General features: G+C 37.7%; 1 protein-coding gene across 7 annotated transcripts in view; it reads right to left on the bottom strand.

The window, feature by feature from the left end:
• The window catches only part of SGK3 (serum/glucocorticoid regulated kinase family member 3), a 61,949-nt gene that overhangs the window by 11,367 nt on the left and 27,517 nt on the right, over positions 1–23,065 (bottom strand). For 5 of the 7 annotated variants that reach the window (XM_075494778.1, XM_075494771.1, XM_075494772.1 and 2 more), the window contains exons 2-7: positions 18,021–18,220; positions 13,064–13,147; positions 11,030–11,102; positions 8,101–8,176; positions 2,307–2,394; positions 255–304 (exon numbers count right to left, since the gene is read on the bottom strand). In XM_075494778.1, coding sequence (XP_075350893.1) covers positions 255–304; positions 2,307–2,394; positions 8,101–8,176; positions 11,030–11,102; positions 13,064–13,147; positions 18,021–18,098 — 449 coding nt within the window. In that variant the 5' untranslated portion in view covers positions 18,099–18,220. Of the gene's footprint in view, positions 1–254; positions 305–2,306; positions 2,395–8,100; positions 8,177–11,029; positions 11,103–13,063; positions 13,148–18,020; positions 18,221–20,183; positions 22,055–22,078; positions 22,607–23,065 lie in introns of those variants that run through there. The other 2 variants (XM_075494775.1, XM_075494777.1) reach the window with 2 other exon arrangements.

The following is a 23,065-nucleotide window of genomic DNA, read 5'->3' as shown; positions in this document are numbered from 1 at the left end:
CAGAATCTGAAGGTGAAAAGGAAAAAATGTTTTAAAAGTCGTTGTTCATGTAACACAGGATTCAATGTTTTGCTTCCTCCCAAGCAGAGCAAATCAACAAATAAAGACATATATCCAAAGAACTTTTCATACTATTAACAACTACACTCAGTCTAGTTTTTCAGGTTTTAAAATTAATTTTAATAAAACTTCATTAAAATAAAAAATTTACATTAAATTGAATTACATTTTAATTCAATTTAATGGAAACCTACTGAGGATTTCCAGATGGTCCCAAGTTGATATTCTGTGAGGTAGAGTTTAACTGTTGGGAGAGACAGAGAGGTTTATTTTTATTTTTTTTAAATTCTCTCTTATATTTCAACCAATATTAATTTCAAAATACTCTACTAGTTTGCTCAATCCATACCTTCACACTTGTTACATTAGATTTTTAAAGAGATCTAAGATCCAGACTGGGAACTTCCTAAGTTGAAATATCTGGCCATCATCACCTTGTCACAAATTGTTTCTACACACATCATATTCAAGGACAAAGGTAATAAAATAATCATGTCCAGACAAAAATGACAAGATCAGGAACAAAAATTTAAGAGCATTTCAACAAACAACTTGGTTCTCATCCAGAACTTAACCTTTTCTGTATTTGCTCTAGAAATATATTTTCTACCTTTTATTCTAAATTTGTCAAGATCTTACCAATAAAATAATTTTAAACCCACACTGCTTATGCAAGAGTAATTAAAGAAAGACATGGTGCTCTCAAAAAAAAAAACCCAAACCAAAAAACCCAAAAACAAGAAAACCCCCCAAAACGAACATTCTCCCTGCCCCAAGAAAAACATTACCCACCTTTTCTATCCTGACATTAAAGGTTAACTAACTCAGTTCCAGGAATGGCATGCATCTTACCAGTACACGCCCAGACAGAATTTGTAAGTTACAGGGAGAGGAGGAAGACACTGTCATTTAGGTAATTTTCTCTATTTTGTTTTTGATTTAAAAAGCAGTATTTGTATGCTCATTGTAGTTTTGGACTTTTATCAGAGAAGGATAAACTGCATTCAAATACAAGTTACCTGAGGACAGGCTGTAAGGCATCACAAAACCAGTACTCCTACAGAAGCAGAGAATGCGCTGACAGCAGCGCTGGATGCTACTATTCACTAATAAGAGCCAATCACACAGTGGTACTGGACAGTTTTAAAAAAACTATTATATAAGTTTTAAAATTTTTATTTTCTTGAGGGCTTTTGTTCCTTATTCTTCAGCTTCATCACTTAGAGTAACTATGAGAAGGTGAATTTTCTATCAAAAAGTATGGTCCAGGCCACTATGCATTAGCTCTCTTCCTATTTTGGAATTTGTTGTGGCATGACACATCATTAATTTTCCACAGCAGGTTTAGATCATTCCACATTACTTAAAATACCTTTCAAAGGAGGAGAAAACTGGCATTTTAAATTACAATTTTGCTCCATGCTCACAGTGCTGTCAAGCACTTAAAAAAAAAAAAAAGGCAAAGCAGCAAAGACTGGCATCTTTGGAAGTGAAACTTTCAGAAAACACTAAATCTGCTGTGGATCACACACAAACCAAAATGACAACTCTTACATCTTTAACAGGGGCTGAATAAAAAGAGAAGTACTAACATCACATCTGTATGCCAACAAGTAAGCCATAGAGAAAATAAGTTTAAATATGGCACTTCTGCCTTCCTAGAAATACTCCTTTTTTCAAACAGCACTGTTTCTGGAGGCTGTAAATTAATTTTCAGAGAATCCATCTAGCTATGCAGTGGCTTTTGTGACAAAAGAGGTTTCAGACCTCACACAGTGTTATATGTGAAATGAAATCAAATCCATCCTTGCTCCTGAAGTGACTTTTAGAAAGACTGCATTTTTTCCCCGAGAGAATTGTATTTCTCCCATTTAAAAAAAAACAACACACAAGCAAACAAAAAGACAAATGTTCAATCTCCCCTGCCCCTTGCCAGATGTTCTTAGCAAGAATCTTTGAAGAGATTGCAAAAACTGTGACAGCTAAGCTGTGACTGAAGCTGTGTTTCTTTAACCCATCTAGTAAGCGGGGAAGAAGCAAGACAAAGCTAGCAGTCACTTTTACCCCTCTCTGCAGTTCACGTCTGACAGAAAAATATCTTACAGCTCACAGTGGAACACATTTGTTTAAAAGACCATGGAGGGGATTTATTGCAAAACCAACCAGTAATTTTCAGTAAATAATATACCTAAGGTTGCCCTCAAGTAGCTAAAATTTAGAAGACTGTTCTACTTCCATTTTATTACCTTCCGACTGCTCCTTTCATCTTCATCTTCAGATGGATCCGACTGGTGTTTTGGGTTATCCATCTGAAGAAATGCTCTGACATCTGGGCTAGAAACACAGTTAACTTAATTAGCACACTGATAATCTGCATGATTTCAGCCATAACCATAGGAAGCATAGGATTAAACAGCAACATACAGAGGAGTTACTCATCACAAAGTTTTATATTTAAGTTCTGGTAATTAAGGACTGTGTACAAGAAATGCTTTTATAGCAACATAATTCAACCGCTGATTGTGTTACATACAGTACATAAAATTTTCCACTTGCAAAAAACCGACATGTATATGTATGTGAAGACTTCATAAGGAAACGCTCTGCAGAACTGCATTAAAAGGTAATTATTAGAAGAAAGAACACTATCCAAAGCATGAGTTCTAACTGGCTCGCAACCACCAGGAAACCAACTTTCTTTCAAAAAACTGAAGAGTTTAAAACCATTTTTAGTTTTCCAAAATTAATGAAATAGTCCAACACAATACAGAATTAAATACATAGTCTGTATCCCAAAGACAGGTGCATGTCCCAAGAGGTACATGGTAGTAACGTTCCTGTCCCCATTCGCTTTAAAGCGGAAGATGGCAATTTTGTATTCAGAGTGCATTCCAGCGGGGCACTGACAAGACAACATAAGAAATCCTTCCAGTTAGCTGCAGGACACAAACGCTATCCTTCAGGAACCAGCAAGAGAGACTACAAACTTCCTACCGTACCTAAGGAGATGCATTTGAACTTCAGCATTGGTTTCTAGCTTCTGTCTTGGTGGGAGCTGGGGGAGGAGGACTGGGAGAAAGGAGGGAAAGTAAGATAATTCTGAGAACTTGCTCCCAGGAAGCAAGGCTTACCCAACAGTTAAGTGCAAAAGAATGTAACATCTTTCTTAACCACAGCACAGTGAGGGAGTAAAGAATAATGTAATACAAGTGAGGCAAAATTAATTCCTAAACAAATGGGTATCACATATAGCCTGTGTACCACTTGAAGAGATGACTTTAATCTTTCAAGTTCCTTTGGTTCATGAAAAGGCAACCTGCTTATCGAGGAACAAATCTTCCCTAAATTTCAGAGATAAAGTTATTTGAGAAGGTCTCAGGGCAGCCACTGATAGGAAACTCTGCATGAACCGTTCAGTACGATAAAAGCACTAACTTACTACGGAGTTGCTCTTTTATCTTATCCCTAGTATATATAAAATAGTGTGGTTTTATACAAGAAGCAGACATACTTGCTTTGCTATTTTCAATCCATTTCACCCTCCACACTTCTGTAAAGCAAGGATCAGAAGAAAGAGATGAGCCGTTTCTGACATTTCTCCAGCTCCCGTATTTCATATTAGCATTACTGAAACTAATTCATGTCCTATGCTATCTGAGGCTCCCAGTCTCCACCACTTACATTCTATATTCCTAAACCCTATTTGAAATCTGTTTCAGTTACCTTCAGCCTTTCAGGTGTAAATACAGCAACAAGACTGGTCACACAATTTTCCACCATCATTTCAGTTTAATTCTTCCCATCTTATATGAACTCCAAATTCTGATCTATTTGTCTTATATCCTGAATCCCAGGAAGACAAAAGTCACTGTGGTTTGAATATTGTAGTAATATTGGCTCATGATGCAACAATTTAAGTTTCAGAATTTTTGGATATCGTAACACCAAGAATAGAAAGTTATGGTTAATGCTTTTCATTAGATGGAACAACAAAACCAGACCTTAATTACCTTTCAGCATTAATTATTCTGGACAACTGGCTGATTAAATAGAGCATGTTGTAATACATCTCAAACAGTTACTATAGTAACTTTGTCCATGACTGAATTCACAGCAGGGAAAAAAAAAAAAATCCGTTCCCAGTAAAAGGCTGCTGTACTGTTGCAAGGTATTCAACAATCTCTGCAATACACACAGCCAGAAGTGATCAATGTTACATTGTTCACATTTGTAATTTTAAAAGCACTTCGAAGAAGCAGTGATTAAAAAGAAAAAGTTTAATGTACCAATTTCTTAGCCAAGATTGCAGTGTGTTATGCAAAATGCTACATAGATTGGTAGGACTTCCATGCTATATTAGCTCACATGTATTAACTCAAAGTATTTTAAAATACACTGAAACTATTCCTAAAATAACCTCACATATCAAATTAAAAGGATCAAGAAAACACTTTAAAAAGGGATGCTCCATATACGTTGTACATAAAAATCCAGACAAAACCAACTTTTTCTGGTAGTATATGATTGACTGGATAATTTTAGTTCATGGATTATCTCTGAAATCCACAAAGGAGTGTCAAGCTCTGCCTAAATACAGTTCTTGCTGTGATACTTGTTCTGCATTAACCTTCCTGCAGAAATATACAAAGCCACACAAAAATTCTGGATGCACCCACAAATATGAACAAGCCCAAAAAGTTACACAAATTTTGAAGCAAAGTGGTAAAATTAATTGCCAGTGACAGAACCTTCATGTTTAAGACACACTTTATTTAAATAATGGTGTCCAGCTCCTCTCTCTTTACACCTTTAAAAAAAACCAAAACAAAACCAAAAACCATCACTGCTACCTTTCTTACAGAAAGCAAAGGCTCAAAAAGCCATAATGTACAGTAAGATTTTAAAAGAGTACAACTAATGCAATTCAAGGTTTGCTTTCCCCAACATGGGCTGCAAGATCTTACAACCCAGGGGTTTCATATTCATTTTTATATTCATCAGACTTTGAAACCAGAAAAATCTAGTCACTCTGATTTTCTTCTAGGGAACAAATGCAGAACCCCGCTTCTCACTTAGAGACCTGATGACTCATTTCCCCATAGAGGTTGCACGGTATTGTCATCCTTGAGTTCTTCAAGTATTATGCGAATGTTCTCATTTTCATTAAGGAGCTACTTTGGACTACTTAAAAGCAACTACATTACATCTTTAATGCATTCTCTATTATACATTTGGATTCAAACAGATTTTCTTTGGACATGTTCTGATAGACAATTAAATGAATTACTTTTTCAGTGAAGACCTACATTGGAGGGGGCGAGCAGCCCAATTTGAATAGTTGCTCAGTGATTTAGGGGGCCTCACAGTGCTCACAAGTAAAACTCCCAGCTCCTATTCAGTCAGCAAAGGGGACACGTTATCAGATCTCTACCCTTTCTGACTTTTTTTTTTTTTTGCAACATCTGCATTCTATCCGTGAGAGCAAGTTCTCTGTCAGATACAGTTAGCTGAGTATATGCAGCTTGAAGCTAGTCCACTTAATTCCCAATTCGGTCTAAGCCAATGATCCATCTTGCCCCATGTTCCATCTGACAGTGATTGCAGGAAAATCCTTATCAACCATTACAGGGTCTCTCTAATCACTCTAATGCACTTTACATTTTTGTTGGGTTTATCATCAAGCAGAAAGGTTTGGCTTTGATACAATATTCAACAAACACATCACAGCCAAGAACGAAGTCTGGTGAAGGAGGAAAAAAAAAAAAAAAAGGAAAAGAAAACAGTGCTGCGTGTTTTCAAGGATAATGTAAATATTACCATCTTGTACACACTGAATCTGACATTTGTGCTTTTCAATTCAGATGTTCAGGGACCTTCCCTTCCAGAAATGAGGACATCATAATGAACCATCCTTAAGCTTTTAGTGAAACAGTTTTCCTAGGTAGGACTTAAAAACATGGCATCCTGATACTGGTTTTAATGCTTAAAAGATGTAGTGGAAGGTAGACTTTCCTTAAAGATCTGTGAGAATGCATAACCCCCTAAGTCTTCCTTGTATATCAGTAACTTTATAGAAGTTATTTTACCTAATATAAAATTTAATTAGCACATTAAAGCAAAACAGCCTAAGAAAGCAAGGATTGTGAACTATCTGTGAAGACCCAGTCACCACGTATTCCTTGAGTAGTTTCTAGCAGATTTTACAAAAAAATCCCCAAACAACCAAGGTCATAAAAGTTTTGGTATTTCTTCACTAACAACATTTATTGGCACATAGAAAAGGTGACAGATTATGTAATTATTAATATGATTTGTTGCAATGGAGCACTGCAAAAAGTAAAAGCTCACTCCTGAAAAACAAAGTACCTGGCAGTTATTAAAAGAAAAACAACACAGAAATTACTATAAAATTAAATGCTTTTGCACTGAATTGTGACTTAAAGGCTTGCTTTTTCTCCCACATAAATCACTGTTACTTTAAGGGTGGGGCAGAGGACAACAGCCCAAGACAAACTTCAGTCTCTGTTTTGTTTTTATTATAGAACTATGCCTAATAACCTTTTTATTTAACACAGTTTCAACAGCACCAAAACACTTTATAAGACCCATTTCTTAATAGTGGTTTAAGTTAGTTTTAATGGATCAGACAGACTAAGTGCCATGTTAAAGAACATAGATTCAGCTACAGCTGCATTTGAGAGTAAAACAATTTTAAAAGCTCACAAAAATTTAAGGTGGCAAGTGGATTTGAGGTTTGGCTTTTTTTTTTAAGCATACAGTTTCATGATGTGCATAAGAAAAGAAAAGTTCCATTTTACCTTTGGAGAACAAATGTAGTATGCTTTGAGACAAAATATTTTGTACTTGGACATACTGACAACCAAACAGGGGACGAGATAGTGCTAAATAAAACCAGTGTCTTTTCCTAATGTAACAAAACCGATTAGCATTCAACAATTAGTTATTTTAAAGTTCTTTCTATTCTTTCCCAGAGAAGAACATGACTACAACCACAAACCTCACAGTATTCGCTCTAGTGGAAAACTATTCCACCATAAAGACTTTGTTTTGAAATTTTTTCCACTTAATCACAAGGAAGTATATATAAAATGCTCCTCTTTTTCCAAAAAATAAAGGAAGTACATATTTCAGGTTAATAGGACATTAAATAGTTCATTTGTTGGGGAAAAAAAAAATCTGACTGCAAACTGCAGCAATATTCTGTTAAGAGATTTTTTTTTCCTGTGGGAAACTGTGGCAGTTTCACAGGTTATACACATAGGGTAATTAAACAAAGCATACCTATTAAAGACATTTACTCAACACTAAAGCCAAACATAGAGCTTTACCATTTTACTAGTTCAAGTAACACAGAAAGCTGCATGGATTTCGTTTAAACTGATTAGGTATAGATTTAAACTGAGAGAAAAATGCAGTTTACCCCCCAAATAAGTTCACACACAGAAGTGCTATCCTCCAGATTTAACTGGAGCTGACTCTAGCATATCACCATCTCTCCTTCATCACCGTCCCACTGATGGAGGTTAACGCGCCTGCAGTTCTTCTGACAGAAGAGTTTATGTGCAAGCTTATTCATTTGCTTTAGGCAGGTCAGCTTGGTTATCCTAAACCACCTAAGCAAGCTGATTAAGTTACTTGGTTAATAGGCTTAAGAAGTTCTGGAGCAGATACATGAACTGCTCTAACAAAAGGATGCAGGCAGTGACTTACTCCCAGAAGGACAATATAGTAGCAAGTGACAGTAGCGTGTTTAAACAGTAAAGCTACTGGCAAAACAAACACCTGCCCTACAGCAACAAAGTTTACACTGAAATCTGTGCCTCGAACTAAAAATCAGTAGGTAGAATACATTTTCTGTATTGAATACAGAATACATTTATGAATACTGAATACAGAATACATTTTCTACCTGAACAGGTAGAATACATTTTCTGGTTAAAAGTACTTAATTTGCAATTTTGTATTTGACATATCATGTCTTTTAAGTAGTCCTTATAAAATAGAAATGAAATTACTTACTGGTTGCATAGCTCTGGCTGTCTAACTAAATTCTGAATGAATTCATTCAGTCCTGCTCTTCTCTGTTTAATGAAATCTGGTAAAAAAAAAAGACAGATTTATTAGAATGATCAGTCAGCTTGTGAAAAAAAAAAACTTATTTTCAAGTTTAGGCTTTTTTAGGACTTCAACAGCAGGTAAAAAGAGATTGGTTCACAACTGGTTCTGTATATGAAAATCACAAGCTTAAAACATTCAAGTGAGGTGAGAGAACACATCAGTTTCTCTGCTACACTATCTGAAAAGATAGAAAGCCAGGTGGATTACAAGTGCACTGAAGTGCTTCAAGAGCAGCGTGTAACCACAGTGGGCTAACCTGTGAAGCCTTCACTGCATGCGTGAGCCCCTCAGGACCTGATTCCACTCAGAAAAAAGCCACAGGCAAAACTTGACATCAGTTGCACAAGTCAAGTTTTTACACGAACAGTCCCACCAAGCAGCATATTTCCATAACATACGTATGGCAGTGGGAAAGTTGCACAATTCATCCAGCCAGCAGGCACTCAAAAGTAACCATTAAAGATTAACTACATAAAATGCTTTTTTTTCCCCCCTCATTTTGGACATCATCTCTAACATTAAAAAAAAAAAAAAATCCTCAAAATCTCCACCCTCATCCAAAGCTTAAAACATGTAACTTTTCTTTAGCAATACGGAAAGATACACAAGGGACTTGAAACAGAAAAAGAGCTCTAACCTTAAATAAAGTGTAAAACAGAATAATCTTGTCTTTCATTACTCATATCAACAATAATTTGTATGGAAAAAGAACATTTAACTTGTGTATTAACTTCTAAGGTATTCCAATGACTCTTTCTGTCACATATAGATTACTGACAACTATTAAAATTTTAAATTAAATTTCAATTAAAAGCTGCATTTCAAATATTAAGAAAAATGTTCATATTGTTTCAGGGATTTAATCCCTAAACACTTGCCAGGGTATTTAATAATCCCAAATTACTGACATCAAACAGGAAGGTAAATCTGCATAAAGATATTACGGGAGTCACCAACATCAGCAGTTTCAGTATGGTGGAGGTACAATGCAATCAGCCACGCTAAGCCTCCAGAGCCATCCATGTTTGTTGAAGATAACACACCTGCATCCCATCAGCTCAAATGTATGCTGTCATTTTCTAGTTCTGTATTCTGACTGGTTTCTGTGATTTCCCTCTGCCCCATTTTTGAACTTAAAACAAGATTAATTTTGAAATAACCTGAGTGACATAAAAATGGAGCGTTTAGATGACAATGTATGTTATGACAGTATTTTTGGTAGATTCTGAGAAAAGGGATATGTACGTTTTGCTCTACTGCACTTACGACCCTAATGCAATAGTACAATGCTGCATACCCAAGTATGGGCTAACAGAAGTAAAATACCTTTTCACCATTTGTAAAGTATGTAACTTATTTCAGAAGCCAGCAGAAACATTATATCAAAGCTTCAATAAATCAGTGTTAAGATAAAGAATTATTTAAATGAGCATCATGGCTCCATCTCCACCCTGCCCCCCAGCAAGAAACATATGGAGAACTATTTAGTTTCTCATGCTTCAAGGATTTCAGGATAGTTCACAGAAATTTAAAACAAGTCTGAAGACTTTGTTTTACATACATAGTTTTAATAAAGTTTTAGGGTGTCCCCCCCATTTAAACTCCAGTTTCCTGAATTTGACTCCAAGAAATCCATCTGTACATTTGGCTGTACAGCAGACCAGACTGCATGACATTACTAGGTCTTCAGCCAGCTCTGAAAACCCCAAGGTCAGAGAAAAGGAAAGAAACCAAAACAAAAGAAGAAGTCCCTATAGACATAATATACATAAAACTTTCAGCAATCATTTACATCTTCATCAGAAGAGGACATCAGAGTCTGGATACCTGCATTTGTTTATTTTAATTAAAAAAAAAAATAAAAGGGAGTTTCATGTCAGGATCCAGATGATGAACTGTCACTGCCAAAAATTAAATTGCTTGAAACAACTCTCAAAACCCCAGAACAACACATCCCAAGAAGTTCAACATCTTTGGATCTATTTGTTCTTCAGCAAAGGAGAAAATTACATGCTTGAAATAGGTGCAGGAGGAGGTGAAACTACAAACACAGTCTGATCACATCAGCAAGCCAGGGGAGGGTGGGAGGTTCCCAATGACCATCAGGAAAACCCTTAAGTAAAAATGGCCTGAATGAAGGGTACAAACACACAGAGCAAAGGCCTAGCCTCCCATTTGCTTTTTTATTTATTCATCAGTGGTGCCACCTAGGTTAATCCAATGCACTTTACAAGTGATTTTCCATTAGTATTTTGATGGGGACAGAGCAAGCTTAATTGGAACCTATCACTGCTAACTGGATCACATCATGTTCATATCAGACAGGCTTCTGTAAGTGGAACAACAACAGGAAGAGGTTAATTTTCATCTAAACTGTACAAGGAAGCATATTTAGATACAGAGAGTACAAAAGCCTTCAAAGATAATTCCTTTAGTTATTTCATTTTTCAGAGGGGAAAAAAAAAGTCACACGAAGGTTAAAATTTACTAGGCATATGTTTAGAAGAGTTTAGGTTTTGGCTTTTGATTTTATAGAAGAGAGATTACACACCTGACAGTTCAGAATCTCTCACAATCCTGAATATGGGAGGAGCTATGGTTTTCAGCACAAGTAAGGCGCTGGGCCACTACGCAATACTTTGTTCAAGATCACAAGGTGAATACCTACCTATGCTAGTTCCTGTTCTTGACTGAAGCATGACTAAACTTTGGTTTAGTCACTGTTTTGAGGACTGGTGTAAAACTCATCTAAGATAGCTTCTTGTAGGCTGGAATAGATCAATTTTCATATAAAGAAACTGACAAAATGAGTAACAAGATGATAACCTACCAGGATCAAAATTATCTCCAAATATTCTTTTCGCTGGAATCTTCAGGTTCATGGTGGGAAATTGCTTCTTTAGCTGTAAAGAAAACACATACAATTGGATTGTGCTTAGACATCAAAGTACCTAGAAATAATTGCATTTTGTTTGTTTTCTGATGAACAGTTTGAACATCTGATTATTAGTAATTCTGCTCCTCTCTGCCTCTCATACATTCATACATTTAGGGGGAAAAAAGCAAACCCAAAACAACCTGTACTCAGCTTGTTTGCACCAGCCATACCCTTTTAAATTCAAAGGCCATCTCAGAAAGCTATGGACTACCTGCAGCTATCTTCTGCAATACTGGCAAAATGATTTTCCACTTGCCCCAGATTTAAAAAGTAGGCTAGAATTTAAATGTTGGGTTTATTATCCTCTTTTCTTCCTTCCTCCATCAATTCTCTATGTCTCTTGGGTTTGGTTTTTTTTCTTGCCTGCTTATGTAGGGATGTATGCGTGAGGTTTAGGATGGGTTGGGTATACAGGCCGCTGAATTTTGCCCAAACAACATTCTTAAAGCTTCAGAAACCACAGGTGGTCTACACCTAAGTCAAAATTTTAAATATATGAACAGCCTGTTTTATGATACTGCATTTGATAATTTGATTATGTTCTACACTTTATAAGCTGACCAGAAGATCGTATACAACAGCACTGAATTTATCAAAAATATCTGACATGAACCAAGCCTTGATTACATTTGCTTCATCTTCAAGCGCTTCAGGAAGAACAATCCTACTCTCATCCTCTTTAATAGTGTAGTCTTCTAATACAGTAGCTGGTAATTCTTCTTTCCTTAGAAACATCAGTACCTCTCCCAGTTAGCGACACAAGTTCTTTTTGGTGTACTATACTATATGAATTACACTGAATAGAAACTGGACTAAATATCCTCCTGGTTATGCTTCCCCAGGACCTCCACCTCTATGTGCACTAGAAAGACCAGTGCTGAACAAACTTCAGCAGAGCAACGCTAATCTGAATAGCAAGAGAATGCGGCAAAGGGAACAGTATGACCAACACTCACTCTGCAGGTACTGAAAAGGGGATACTTTGTTTTTACATCACTTGCAAGTGTCTTCCAAGATGCAGACAAAGCATAGCATACTGCATCCAGGCTGACTTCAGCTCAGACCTTGTAAGACAGCGCCAAGCTCTCTGTCTGCATTTGTATACCACTGTCACATATAAATCCATGTACAGTGAGGCAGAAGGGAGAAAAGCCTGACTACTTCCCATAGGGGCAATGGAAGGGAAATGGACACACAGATAAGCAGCTGGTAAGATTTTTTTTTATGGGGATAACAGAGGATTTATTTCTTCTTCTGTTAAAGCAAAAATTGTGGGCTCTAAACATGAAGAACTGGAGAAAAGTATGGACACAGGACATGTAACAGACTGCACATCTGAGCAAGTATTTGCCCCACTTGCCCACTATGTAAAAGGGGCAAAACCCTCTTCTAGCAATGAACCCAAGAAATCCATACTTAGTCACTGAAGAGGCCCATTTTATTTGGACCACTGCCACAAAATTTGGCTATGAAAGTGCAGGTAGCAATTGCCATGACTGACTGACCAGAAAGTTTATATTAAGAAACAAGGATTTGTTCATTGCTTTCAGTACTTCAAAGTAAAACACTTATTTTAGGAGAAATGTATCCATCTAGATGTTTGAAGTTTTGCAGTGATTTTTACCATCACGAACAAATGCACATTTAAGATGTTTTGACAACTAGTAAATTGGACGTTTCTCTCATTACACTAGGATCCCAAGCAACAATAAAACAAAAGTGACAAATAAGTGGATTTTGAGTTTGAAATTCAAACAAACCAAACTTTAAAAACCCCACCCTGCCATTTTCTTTAAAACAGGCTCCTATGGTTATTGAATGTTGACTCAAACTCCTCAATGAGGGAATTAACCCAAACCATAATGCTGCAAACAGGTGTTACTCTGCACTATTCTGGCATGATTTCATAGCTTGCCTTTTACTTACTGTATTGTAGAGTTTATCAAACTCTGCATACCGTCTGAAGACAAACCATTCATTTCTGCCAACTGAGACCAACACTTTGTAAACCTGTAGTAACAAAGATGAAGTTATTGCCAACAGCAAAGTTTAATAAAACCTCCCAGGTTTAATCCTGTGGTGGAAATAAGGGCAGGTTGTTAAATTTATTGTGTAAATGTACTTGTTGAGCTATGTATTTCTTACACCTGTCACATAGACATCAACACAAATGATTAAAAGAACAATTAGAAGAGTCTGGTATTTTACAGAAATAGTTTTTGCTTACCTGGTGTTTAAGCTGATTTAATGGAGTTTCATAAATTAGTTCATATGCAACAAGAATACCTGGCCATCAGATAGTAGTCTATAAAAATTTGCTAGGAAATTTGTTAACAACTTGATAATCCATAATAAAGTCTAATATTAAGGAAGTAAAGCATTTAAATACTGAAGACTGCCTTCACCATAACCTAAAGAGAAAGCACATATGGAAGGCAGTTAAAAAGATAACTGTTCCTTGCAACATCTTGAATACATATAGTCAGGATCCTGGCAGATGACACAATTGCTTGGGGCGGGAAAAATGCTGCTGTGGCTGAAATACAGCACAGCTGAAATACAGCACATAATACACAGCATTGGGATCAAGGGAGGCACAGCTGGAACCTGCTGCACAGTTCTGGCCATTCAAATCCCACGGCAGCAGAGGACTCTAATAACTAGACAGATTGTCAGTCCCTGGCTTCATAAATCTGGTTGACAGCTGAGTGTCCAGCATGCTTTTCCCGTCTATTACGCAACAAGTTGACCTCCCTTCTGCACCTTCTTGTGATTCCAGACAGAGCCTGGCTATTTCTTCAGGGGAGAGGACAGGCACAGCAAGGAAATGAGCGCAGAAGGCTGCTAATTCCTGATGTAGAAAACTGGACCAATGCTCCAGTCTCCCTTCTGTCCTGCAACAGCAGCTCACCTCTCTCTTTTTAACTCCCTCAGTGGAAGTGGCAGCCACCACCATCAGCTCCTTAGCCTGAGATCTGAATTCATGCATGCTACGTTGACTGCTCAAATAAGCTGCTCTCAAGTCTTCCCTGGGGAACACAGGAGGCTGGATAGAAGCACCCAGTAGGATGCTGATGAGACTCTACTTAGAAAACTAGCTCTCCCTTATACTGCTAAACAAGCATTAGCATAAAACCTAGCTACACACCTTCTAGAGTCTCCCCAGACTGTAAACAGCAAAAGCTTCAGCTGCAAAGACTTCAGTACTGTCCTCCTGAACTAGGTATCTTATACAGCAATCAAGTCCTGCAAATAATGCTCAAACACACAGTATCTTCACTCCCCATGACTGCACGGCAGATCAATGCCAACAAGCTTAAAAGCAAGCCATGGACAACTTCTTAAATTAGCAGGGCAAAATGCACAGACTGCAAAGTGCACAGGCGAGGATAACTTAGGATACAAAATGATATCCACCTCCTTGTCAACCTCAAAATTAGAACAGTTTTGTTCTTGGAGTAGCTAGCTGTAGAACAATGACACATTCAACATTTTTTACATGAGAGCGCATTAAAAAAACATACGAGGTCATCCAGTTCACACCATCGCTGAAGCTCTTGCATACCAAGCAAAGTAGAAACTGCAAGTTCAACAGTTACAGAAGCACTGAACAGTAAGGACATGTGTGATGTCTACAAAGAATTTGTTAAAACCCAAAAACGTAACATGTCTTTGGGCTGTATTACTACTATCAGCTATACCTATGTAATGATTTAGAGAGATGTGCAATGCCTGCTTCTAGAAAGGTGGGGGGGGGGGGAGGAACCTAGCCTTACTTAGATAATAACCTTTTCAAATCTAATTACTCCTAAACCAAAACTAGAAAACTCCTAAAAAATAGATAAGATGCATCCACACCTTATAATATGTGGATAAATAGCACAAAGCTCTGAGAAAGGAAAAAGGAAGAAAAAGAAACAGAATTCCTGAAAACATCACAATCATCACCATAACCTATCTTCCCAGATACAGATAGGATAGGGTCCAGCTATTTCTGGATGTGATAGATTTCTTTACAAAAGAAGTCACTTAAATTAAAAGGCTCCAACTCTGTTTTGGTAGCTTATGCTTCTGGATTAAATATTCAGTTTGTATTAAACAAAGATAAGTAAAAGGTAGGCTGTTTTCCGATTTCAAGAAAGCAAGCATTGAGAAAGTAAGGAAACTACTTATTGTCAACAAAATAAAAAAAAAAAAAACCTCCACAGTTTCCACAGGGCTGGGGATTAGTATTATACATCACAGGTCTGAGACAAAGTTTCCAGATTTAATCAGACAAACAGCACCCTTGAAAGAGATTTCTTAATAAGCCTGTATATGCTTGGGGTGTCAGGGGAGACAAGAGAACAGGTCAGAAGAGGAAAATTAAGCATCAGACATCAAACAGCATAAGGATAAAAGCAAGAAATCCAAAACAAAGCTATCTGGCAAAACAGGCAAAAGAAAGCGGCCCACTATGCAGCAAGGACAGAATAGCAATTAATATAGCCTAGATACGGTCCAAAACAGGCAAGTATTTTGCTCTTTTTATGAAGAAAGTGAATGCTGGATCTTTAGAAAAAGGCAGGACAGTGAACTAGAGTGGATATACATAGAGGCTGGTCACCACAAATTAAGTGGAAGCAAAAAAGCTTCCTTGCCAGAATGCCCAAAAAATTCAAACATGAAATTATTCGTCAAGAAAAAATATTGGTAGTAAATATATCAAATGCACGCAGTATTTAACAAAAACTAATCAAATATTCAATAAAATGTTAGGAAAATGCTCAGGAGGAATGAAGAGTTCATTTCCAAAGACAAAACTGAAACGCTTGACTCATTTATCAGAATGAGGACTGCACAGAGGCAAGATCGTTTTTAAAAATGCTTCGTCAGAACACACGTGAGGGGAAAAAGAAGAGCTAGTAAAAGCGAAGTTGCACATACTTGTCTTGTTTCCATGCCAGCATTAAGTGAGCCACTGCAAGGTTTGAGCTGAAATTCAGTTTCTATTCAGACCAGTAACATTCTAGAATTGTCTCAGAAGCAGTAGTGATATATACTGTAAGTGATAGTAAGGTGATTATACAAAATAGCCACCTGAAGTCTTTCCTAGCCTTTATCACTTTAACCTTTTGTTTCACCCTAAGGTTCTTATCGCTCTTTATGGAAATGGCACTAACATTGCTATCAGAAACAGACAGCTATACCTACCACACATTTGTTAAGAACTGTTTGCCCCCACATCCCTCTCTCTCTCCCCTCCAAAAGCAGTAATGACAGGAGCCTGTCAGTACAACACAGCTACAAAAGAGGAGACACAGTAAAAGCACTGACAGACACATGCTGGAATTCACAGTTCCTACCATGAAGTTTAGTATGACCCTCACTTCTGTTATAATCCTAAAATATATGCGATAATACTCAAAAGCTTGGTTGTGAAAAGTAGTTCTTGTCAAGCTGCTAATTGATGCAGAAAGCAGAAGCCGCCAAGACAAAGTGTACCTCCACAGTACAAGCTGGGTCGGATTCCTTTCCCCCCCTCCCTTAACTCCCAATTTCTGAAGTTTCCTACTCTTGCTTGTACAGCTTTCTAAAGGGCACGCCCAAAGAAAGTGCCTTTAAGTTGCTAAGGTTGTCACACAGATCTTTAGGTAAAATGACCTGGAAATCACAACACTAGTATGTACCACCAGTGTACCACATGGGCACATTTTAACAGCGGGACTGCCAGCACTGACACAATAAAACAAACCTGCTTTGCTCAAGTTCAGACTTCTATGAAGTTTTTCCTGCTCATTTGAGTTTCACATGCACGCAGCAGTTTAAAGTATTAGTCAAGTTCTCTTTTGCTTGTTCCCTTTACCAGCACACTCCTTCCCCAAATTACATCTTGATACACTTGTAGAATCAAATAGCATTATTCTTCTCTGAGGAGAGGAGGTGAAGAGGAAAGACAGATACATAACTCAAAGTAAATCTTTGTTTTGTTGTATTCTTCAGACAGCACTTCAGTCTAAGGGTGTTTGCATTCCACATCTGAAGAGTGACTAAGTCACTCCCCAAAAAAAAAAGAAAAGCTTAGAGGAAGTTGCACAAGAGCAATGAAATAGTTTGAGCTTTTTAAAGGAAGTATTATGATGCCGTCTTTATATCCTAGCATACATATAAGCAAAACAAAAATCCATGCCACACTATTTTTCAGTACGCAATACAAAGAGTTTCCCCACAGAATGGGAAGACTTTACTTCCAGAAAGCAAGTCAAAGTGGGAGGCCAAAAAAGGAAGAGGGAGGGGAATGACAAGGAGTGGAAATGGGAACAGGATAGGAAAAAACCCACAGGCATTAGAATCAGAAAACAGGAAGGAAGATAGAAAAAAAGTCTTTCAAAAATTTGATGGTTTATATTTTTTTCTTTTACACAAAAAATTATAAAAGTAGAATATGGTATCTATGAAAAAACTGGCCATTAAAAAAAAAACCACAAACAAAACAACAAAAAAACCCAAAACCACACTTTAGTCCTTTACAAAATAAATGTTTTCACGAAAAATAGTGTAGGATGCCACATCTTAATCTGATTTGGTACCAAAATGTTATCCCTGCATTTGGACACTTATGTATTTTATATGAGAAAATGCTGCTATTTGGGTGTAAAAATACCAGAAATTTGTAAAGCCAAATTCTTCTTGCAGAAAGCAACACAGTTAAACACTGTAAAACATTCACAACTTCTCACACTGGACTATGGCCAGTACTCACAAGAGCAAGTGAACAGATTTCCATAAATCTGCTGAAAATAATACCAAGCTTCCTATTAAAAAAAAAAAAAAAGAAAGTAGCACTTCTAGGTACTAATAGCCTATGCATTTGCCTACAGTGCTTACACTCCTACATACTTACAGTAAATCTTTTTTTCTTCTCTCTGTGTTCATCAGAGCTGGGAATGCTAACACTTGGGCAGCTTTCTTTGAGATCCATTGTTCTTTTGACAAATCTGTTACAGGACCCTGCTTTGAGTGTTGCGATCAGAAGGTATCTTCAACGGTATTGATCCAAGATACGTAGCTTTTCTTGAGAAAATGTGAATTCCATCATGTAATCTTAAAGTAAACATAAAAGGAAAATTAAGTACGGGAACACTTAACTCACAGTGCTAAAACCTGTGTGACAAGAACTTTTCCTGGCAGGAAATGCACTTTACTATGCACATATACAGCCATAATCATTATGATTTTGCAAACTCTTTCATGCTTGTGGTCCTTTGCTGTTTCACTGAAACCACTCACGTTCTCTAAGGACACAAGTGCACGCAAAAAAACCCAAAAATCCCCGAGTTGCGTAGACATACTGGAAACAGATTTGGGCCCACTACAGACAATACTTTGAAGGAACAAAGATAAAGCATGAAGAAATAATTAAAGATGACAACCTGGTATCAGACACCTGAGAAAAGCCACTAACATGTACATTCAGAACAGTTTATTTCAAAAACAAAGGTTTTCAACTGCATGAGTCTGTACCAGAGGGCATTTCAGATTTGTCAGAACATGCTCAGTGTATTTAATTATCACATCAAAGATGAAAGACAACATGAGAAAAAATAATTTTTCATGTGAACTTTAGAGAGGGACACAGGTAGCATAATGTGTCTGTCTGAATATTTACCTTCTCTGCCCCCTCTTCCCCCATACTTGGCATACTTTGTGTTTAGCAGAACAGTAAGGTCATCCATTCCCTCCAATAGAACAGTTAGCTTCCTTGCAGAACTTGAGAAGGGCACAAGACGAGAGAGGATAAAACCACCAAAAAGGCAGAGGGCTTAGTATTAAGTAGATGCCTCTTCACTCACTGAGGGACAGTATTCTCCACACTTGCCTTGAGCACAAGCCAGTTGTTTACTGGACCCCACTGCAAACAACAGGAACTTCAGCACTGCCTAAGAGCAGCTGAAATTAATGCTACATAGCTACAACCCCCTGTTCAGGCCTGCACGGCCATCTGAAGTATTTTAGTGACTGCAGCTCAGCTTTTAGAACACTGTGTGTCTGACCAACTTACAAACATGAGAAAAATTTTTTAGAAAGAGGAGACCTCAGTTCTCTTCAAAACAGCCGGAGGAAAAAGGAGCGCCCAGTTCAACATTTAACTCCCTATCTTCTTAAAACAGGGAAGTATAAAAGTGAACTGTATTTTTCATGTCATAAATTTCCAAAAAGCACAAACTAATCCAATGCAATTCTGCTATTTGAGAGACACCCATATTTATGTTGGCATGAAGGCCAAAGCCCCTGGAATCCAGCGAAAAGGTTTGTCCTCGATACCCAACTAGTCTCAGTCAGCCAGTTGACTATTTTTCTTGTTCTCAGAAGCCAGATCATCTCTCTGGTTCAAACTTCATGTTATTATTCCTCCTGTAGCCATTTAAAATTAAGTAATTTTCAAAGATCTATCTGGTGACTTTAAACAAAAAGGAGTGTTTGAAAGCACTGTAATCACAGCTAAGTGACAGATCATCCATACTGCAACATATTTCGAGAATTATTTTTAGTTACATCTGCATTTACCTTAATTTGATTGCTCCCTACTTCACTGATTAGGTAATTACAGGGTTGAGCAGGGTTAAGCTTCCCCCCTGCCTTCAGTTGACTATAACACAGCTCACCCAAGACAGTTACACAGACTTTGAGTTTAAAATTGGTTTCTCTTTTCCTTTGGCAAGCCACTGTTAAAAGCTTTATTACAATAAGGCACAGTTCCCATTTTCCACAATTTTATACCGGCATGGGATTAAGACTGTTCTTCACCCATTGCCACACACTAAAATTAAGATCTGTGCTCTTCTCCATCATAAGAGGTCCACTAAAGTAGTCAACAGGCACTACTTTCAGTAAGTGTTTCACTAAGCTTAGACTTTACTAAGCACTTATGTCAATCTTTAGCCACTTCAGGTCCAGCACCAGGAACTGGGCACAAGTCCCTGTGTTTATCTGTCTTCCTGCTCATCACAGAAAAACAAATAAAGCTTTAAAATGGATTAGGTGTTCCCTGACTAATATCACTCACCATCTTTCTCCTCTTGTAAACTGACATTCATTACAAAGGGTCCTAACATGCTTGCACTCATTCTCACAATATAGGCTGTGCTTCTCTCATCCCTTTCATTTTTTATTCTTGGTCTCATAGTTTTAGATACCAGTACAGGAGCAGTATGGATTAAAAGCTGTAGTGCAAAGAATATCACTTGGAAGACTGAGCTTTATTCCAGATCTGAAGTTGAAAGATCTACAGAAAACAAAAGGAGGAAGTGTCACCCAGATTAATTCAGGAAGAGTTTATTCATCTTACTGGGAAGAAAAAGAATAAATCATCTGATAAGCTGAAACTGCAATGTTCGTACTTCTTTCTTTAAGCTGCCTGGAAGATCACTGTTACTATTTTCTTTCCCTGAGCCATCTCCTCCAAGTTGTGCCTGGGTCACCAACACTAAGCTGAACTGACAAATGTGGAAAAAGTGCATTACCAGTTTGCTACCAAGCTCCAGACGATCAGAGCTTTCTTTCAATTTCTATTTACCATGAGTCTATCAGCTCTTGAGAGCTTCTTGTATCTGAACTGTAGGTCTGACTGTAGAAATAGGGATAGATCTGCCTTAATCTTTGCCATGCTGTAGTTTAGGAACACAGCTGTAGTTTGAGTAGCAGGTAAAACCCCTAATGCTGTGGTAATGAAGTAATAACAGTAGAGACATGAAGCAAACAGTGGAGACCTGTTTTCATCCACAGCTTCAAAAGTGCAAACTGCAGTGTCTTGAGGGTTGCCAGATACGAGTTAATTTAACAGACACTGTCAGTTGAGAAGTCTCTGCCTCTGGTTACAGCTTTTCCTGTAACTAAGAACAAGTACCCCCTAGCCTCAACGTTGATAACAGGCACAAAGGAGAAGGAACTTTAGAAAACCAGGTAGCAAAATAAATACCCCTTAAATCACATTTGAGCACTAGTGAAAGAACATGTAGATAATGCAAGACAGGTTAACACTGAGACCAGTGCTGCCCAGAAACAGCTAAAACTTTTAAGTTGCTACAGTATCTAGGCCTGGAACAGGGGAAGGCACAGACAAATGCATTAAAGGAGAACAGAAGTCACACATCCTCCTGGCAAAGTTTCAAGCCTACCAACAGCTACACTGTCCATTTTCTCCATGGTGGCTGTCAAAAAGCAAGCAGTATTTTCACTGTTTCCTGCAGGAAGCCACAACAATGTCAAATTTCAGGCTGACCCTTGCCTCTGGTGAAGTAAGAGCATGGCAATAACAGAACCATGACACTATGAGAACATATATAGATCTACTATACCCACAAATTAAGAATTTTCTGAATGCCTTACAATAAAATATTTTGTGCAACCCTGTAATAGCTGCATGCAACAGGCAAACATTTAGTGGTACATGGCAACCTCCTTTTACTCCTTTCTACATAAGCAAGGCTCAAACTGTATTAGAACAGGTTTCTGAAGTTTGATTGTTTTATTCTGTACTGAAACATTTTCTTTCTTTTTTAAATGATAATGGCCTGAAGATGATACCGTTGTATAATCAAAGACCCCTGTTCTGGGTGCTTATGAGTCAATCTCTGCCAAGAATATTCAAAACTAGATTAGGAAGCTCACCCTGCTGGGTGAGTACTCTCCAGCTGTAGCCAAATTGCCTTAAACACCTCTAACGCAGGTGCAAATCAGCTATCACACTCATTCCAACTCTTCGAGTAATACAAGGGGAGCAGAGACGAGAACAGTCAAAAACCCTGAAAGACAGTCTCTACAAGCACACTTGGAAGAATCACCAGGATCCACACTCACCCTTTGGAACAGAAGAGGCATATCCCTATACACTCACCATCCACCTAGAAAGACTTACTCTAGGACTGAGTCACCAGTAAAACCCGCTGCTGAAAATCTCACCTGAGTGTGATTGCAATTACAGAAGGAACCTGCATATGCAGAAACAGAAAGCAAGATAGAGGAGAGAGTCCTATTATTTGCTATAAACATTACTCTAATTCCTCTTACTTTAGAGAAAGTATCATCTTTGGCATACTTTTCATCACTTCCTCAGTCATCTCCACAAATACCCTGATAATGACTCAACATATCACTGAACATTACACAATCTTTTAGAAAGCCCAGAAAGTCAACTTTTTCTCAACCACTGTATGATGAAACAGAAGAGTCCCACTCTCTTGTTACCAGACAAGCAGCTGACACACAGGAAAAGGGAGACAAGACACTCAGAATCCAATGCAACAGAAATGCAGGATGAGGAGAGCCAGGGACTGCGGGAGAAGTCACATGCTTCAGCAAGAGGCAAAAGCAAAACACAGATTGCTAATCTGTAAAGAGAGATGTATGGCCAGAAGCTGTTGACTAACTAGGTTCTGAAGAAAACAGGTTTCACATAGGCCATCCTTTTAAATACTACATACGTATGATTTTTAATACGAGAACACTGAACACCAGTGTAACCTCTAGAGATATTACAGCTGAAGAAAAAGGAGAGCACTAACCAAAATACTCTGGCCAATCCTTGGCTTATTTCCATATTCCCTTCTAACTACAATTTGAGAGGAGAATTGAGAATTCAGCCATTGGTATAAAGGAAAAAGCCTGCTCCCTGTTTAAACACCCACCCACTACCTTGCATTTTTTAAAATCTTCAGTATTACTGCTATGGAAAGCAAACCACTACTCTGCAGCAATGTGGGCAAAGTCCAATTCAACTGATTCTTTCTACTTGTAGAAAAGGATAAAGTGAAACTCAACCAAGGGAAAGAAGTAACTCCTCTTTTTCCTGTCTCTATCAAATTTACTTCAGAGAAGTCAGGCAAACATTTACTTCCCACAATTCTGCTGCACCCAAGAACGTCCCTTCTACCCCACCTCCCAAAACAA

This window comes from Mycteria americana, chromosome 2 (genome assembly GCF_035582795.1).
Source record: "Mycteria americana isolate JAX WOST 10 ecotype Jacksonville Zoo and Gardens chromosome 2, USCA_MyAme_1.0, whole genome shotgun sequence".
Classification (NCBI taxonomy): Eukaryota; Metazoa; Chordata; class Aves; order Ciconiiformes; family Ciconiidae; genus Mycteria; species Mycteria americana.
The sequence above is the reverse complement of the archived record's forward strand: the minus strand, read 5'-3'. Positions and strand labels throughout refer to the sequence as shown.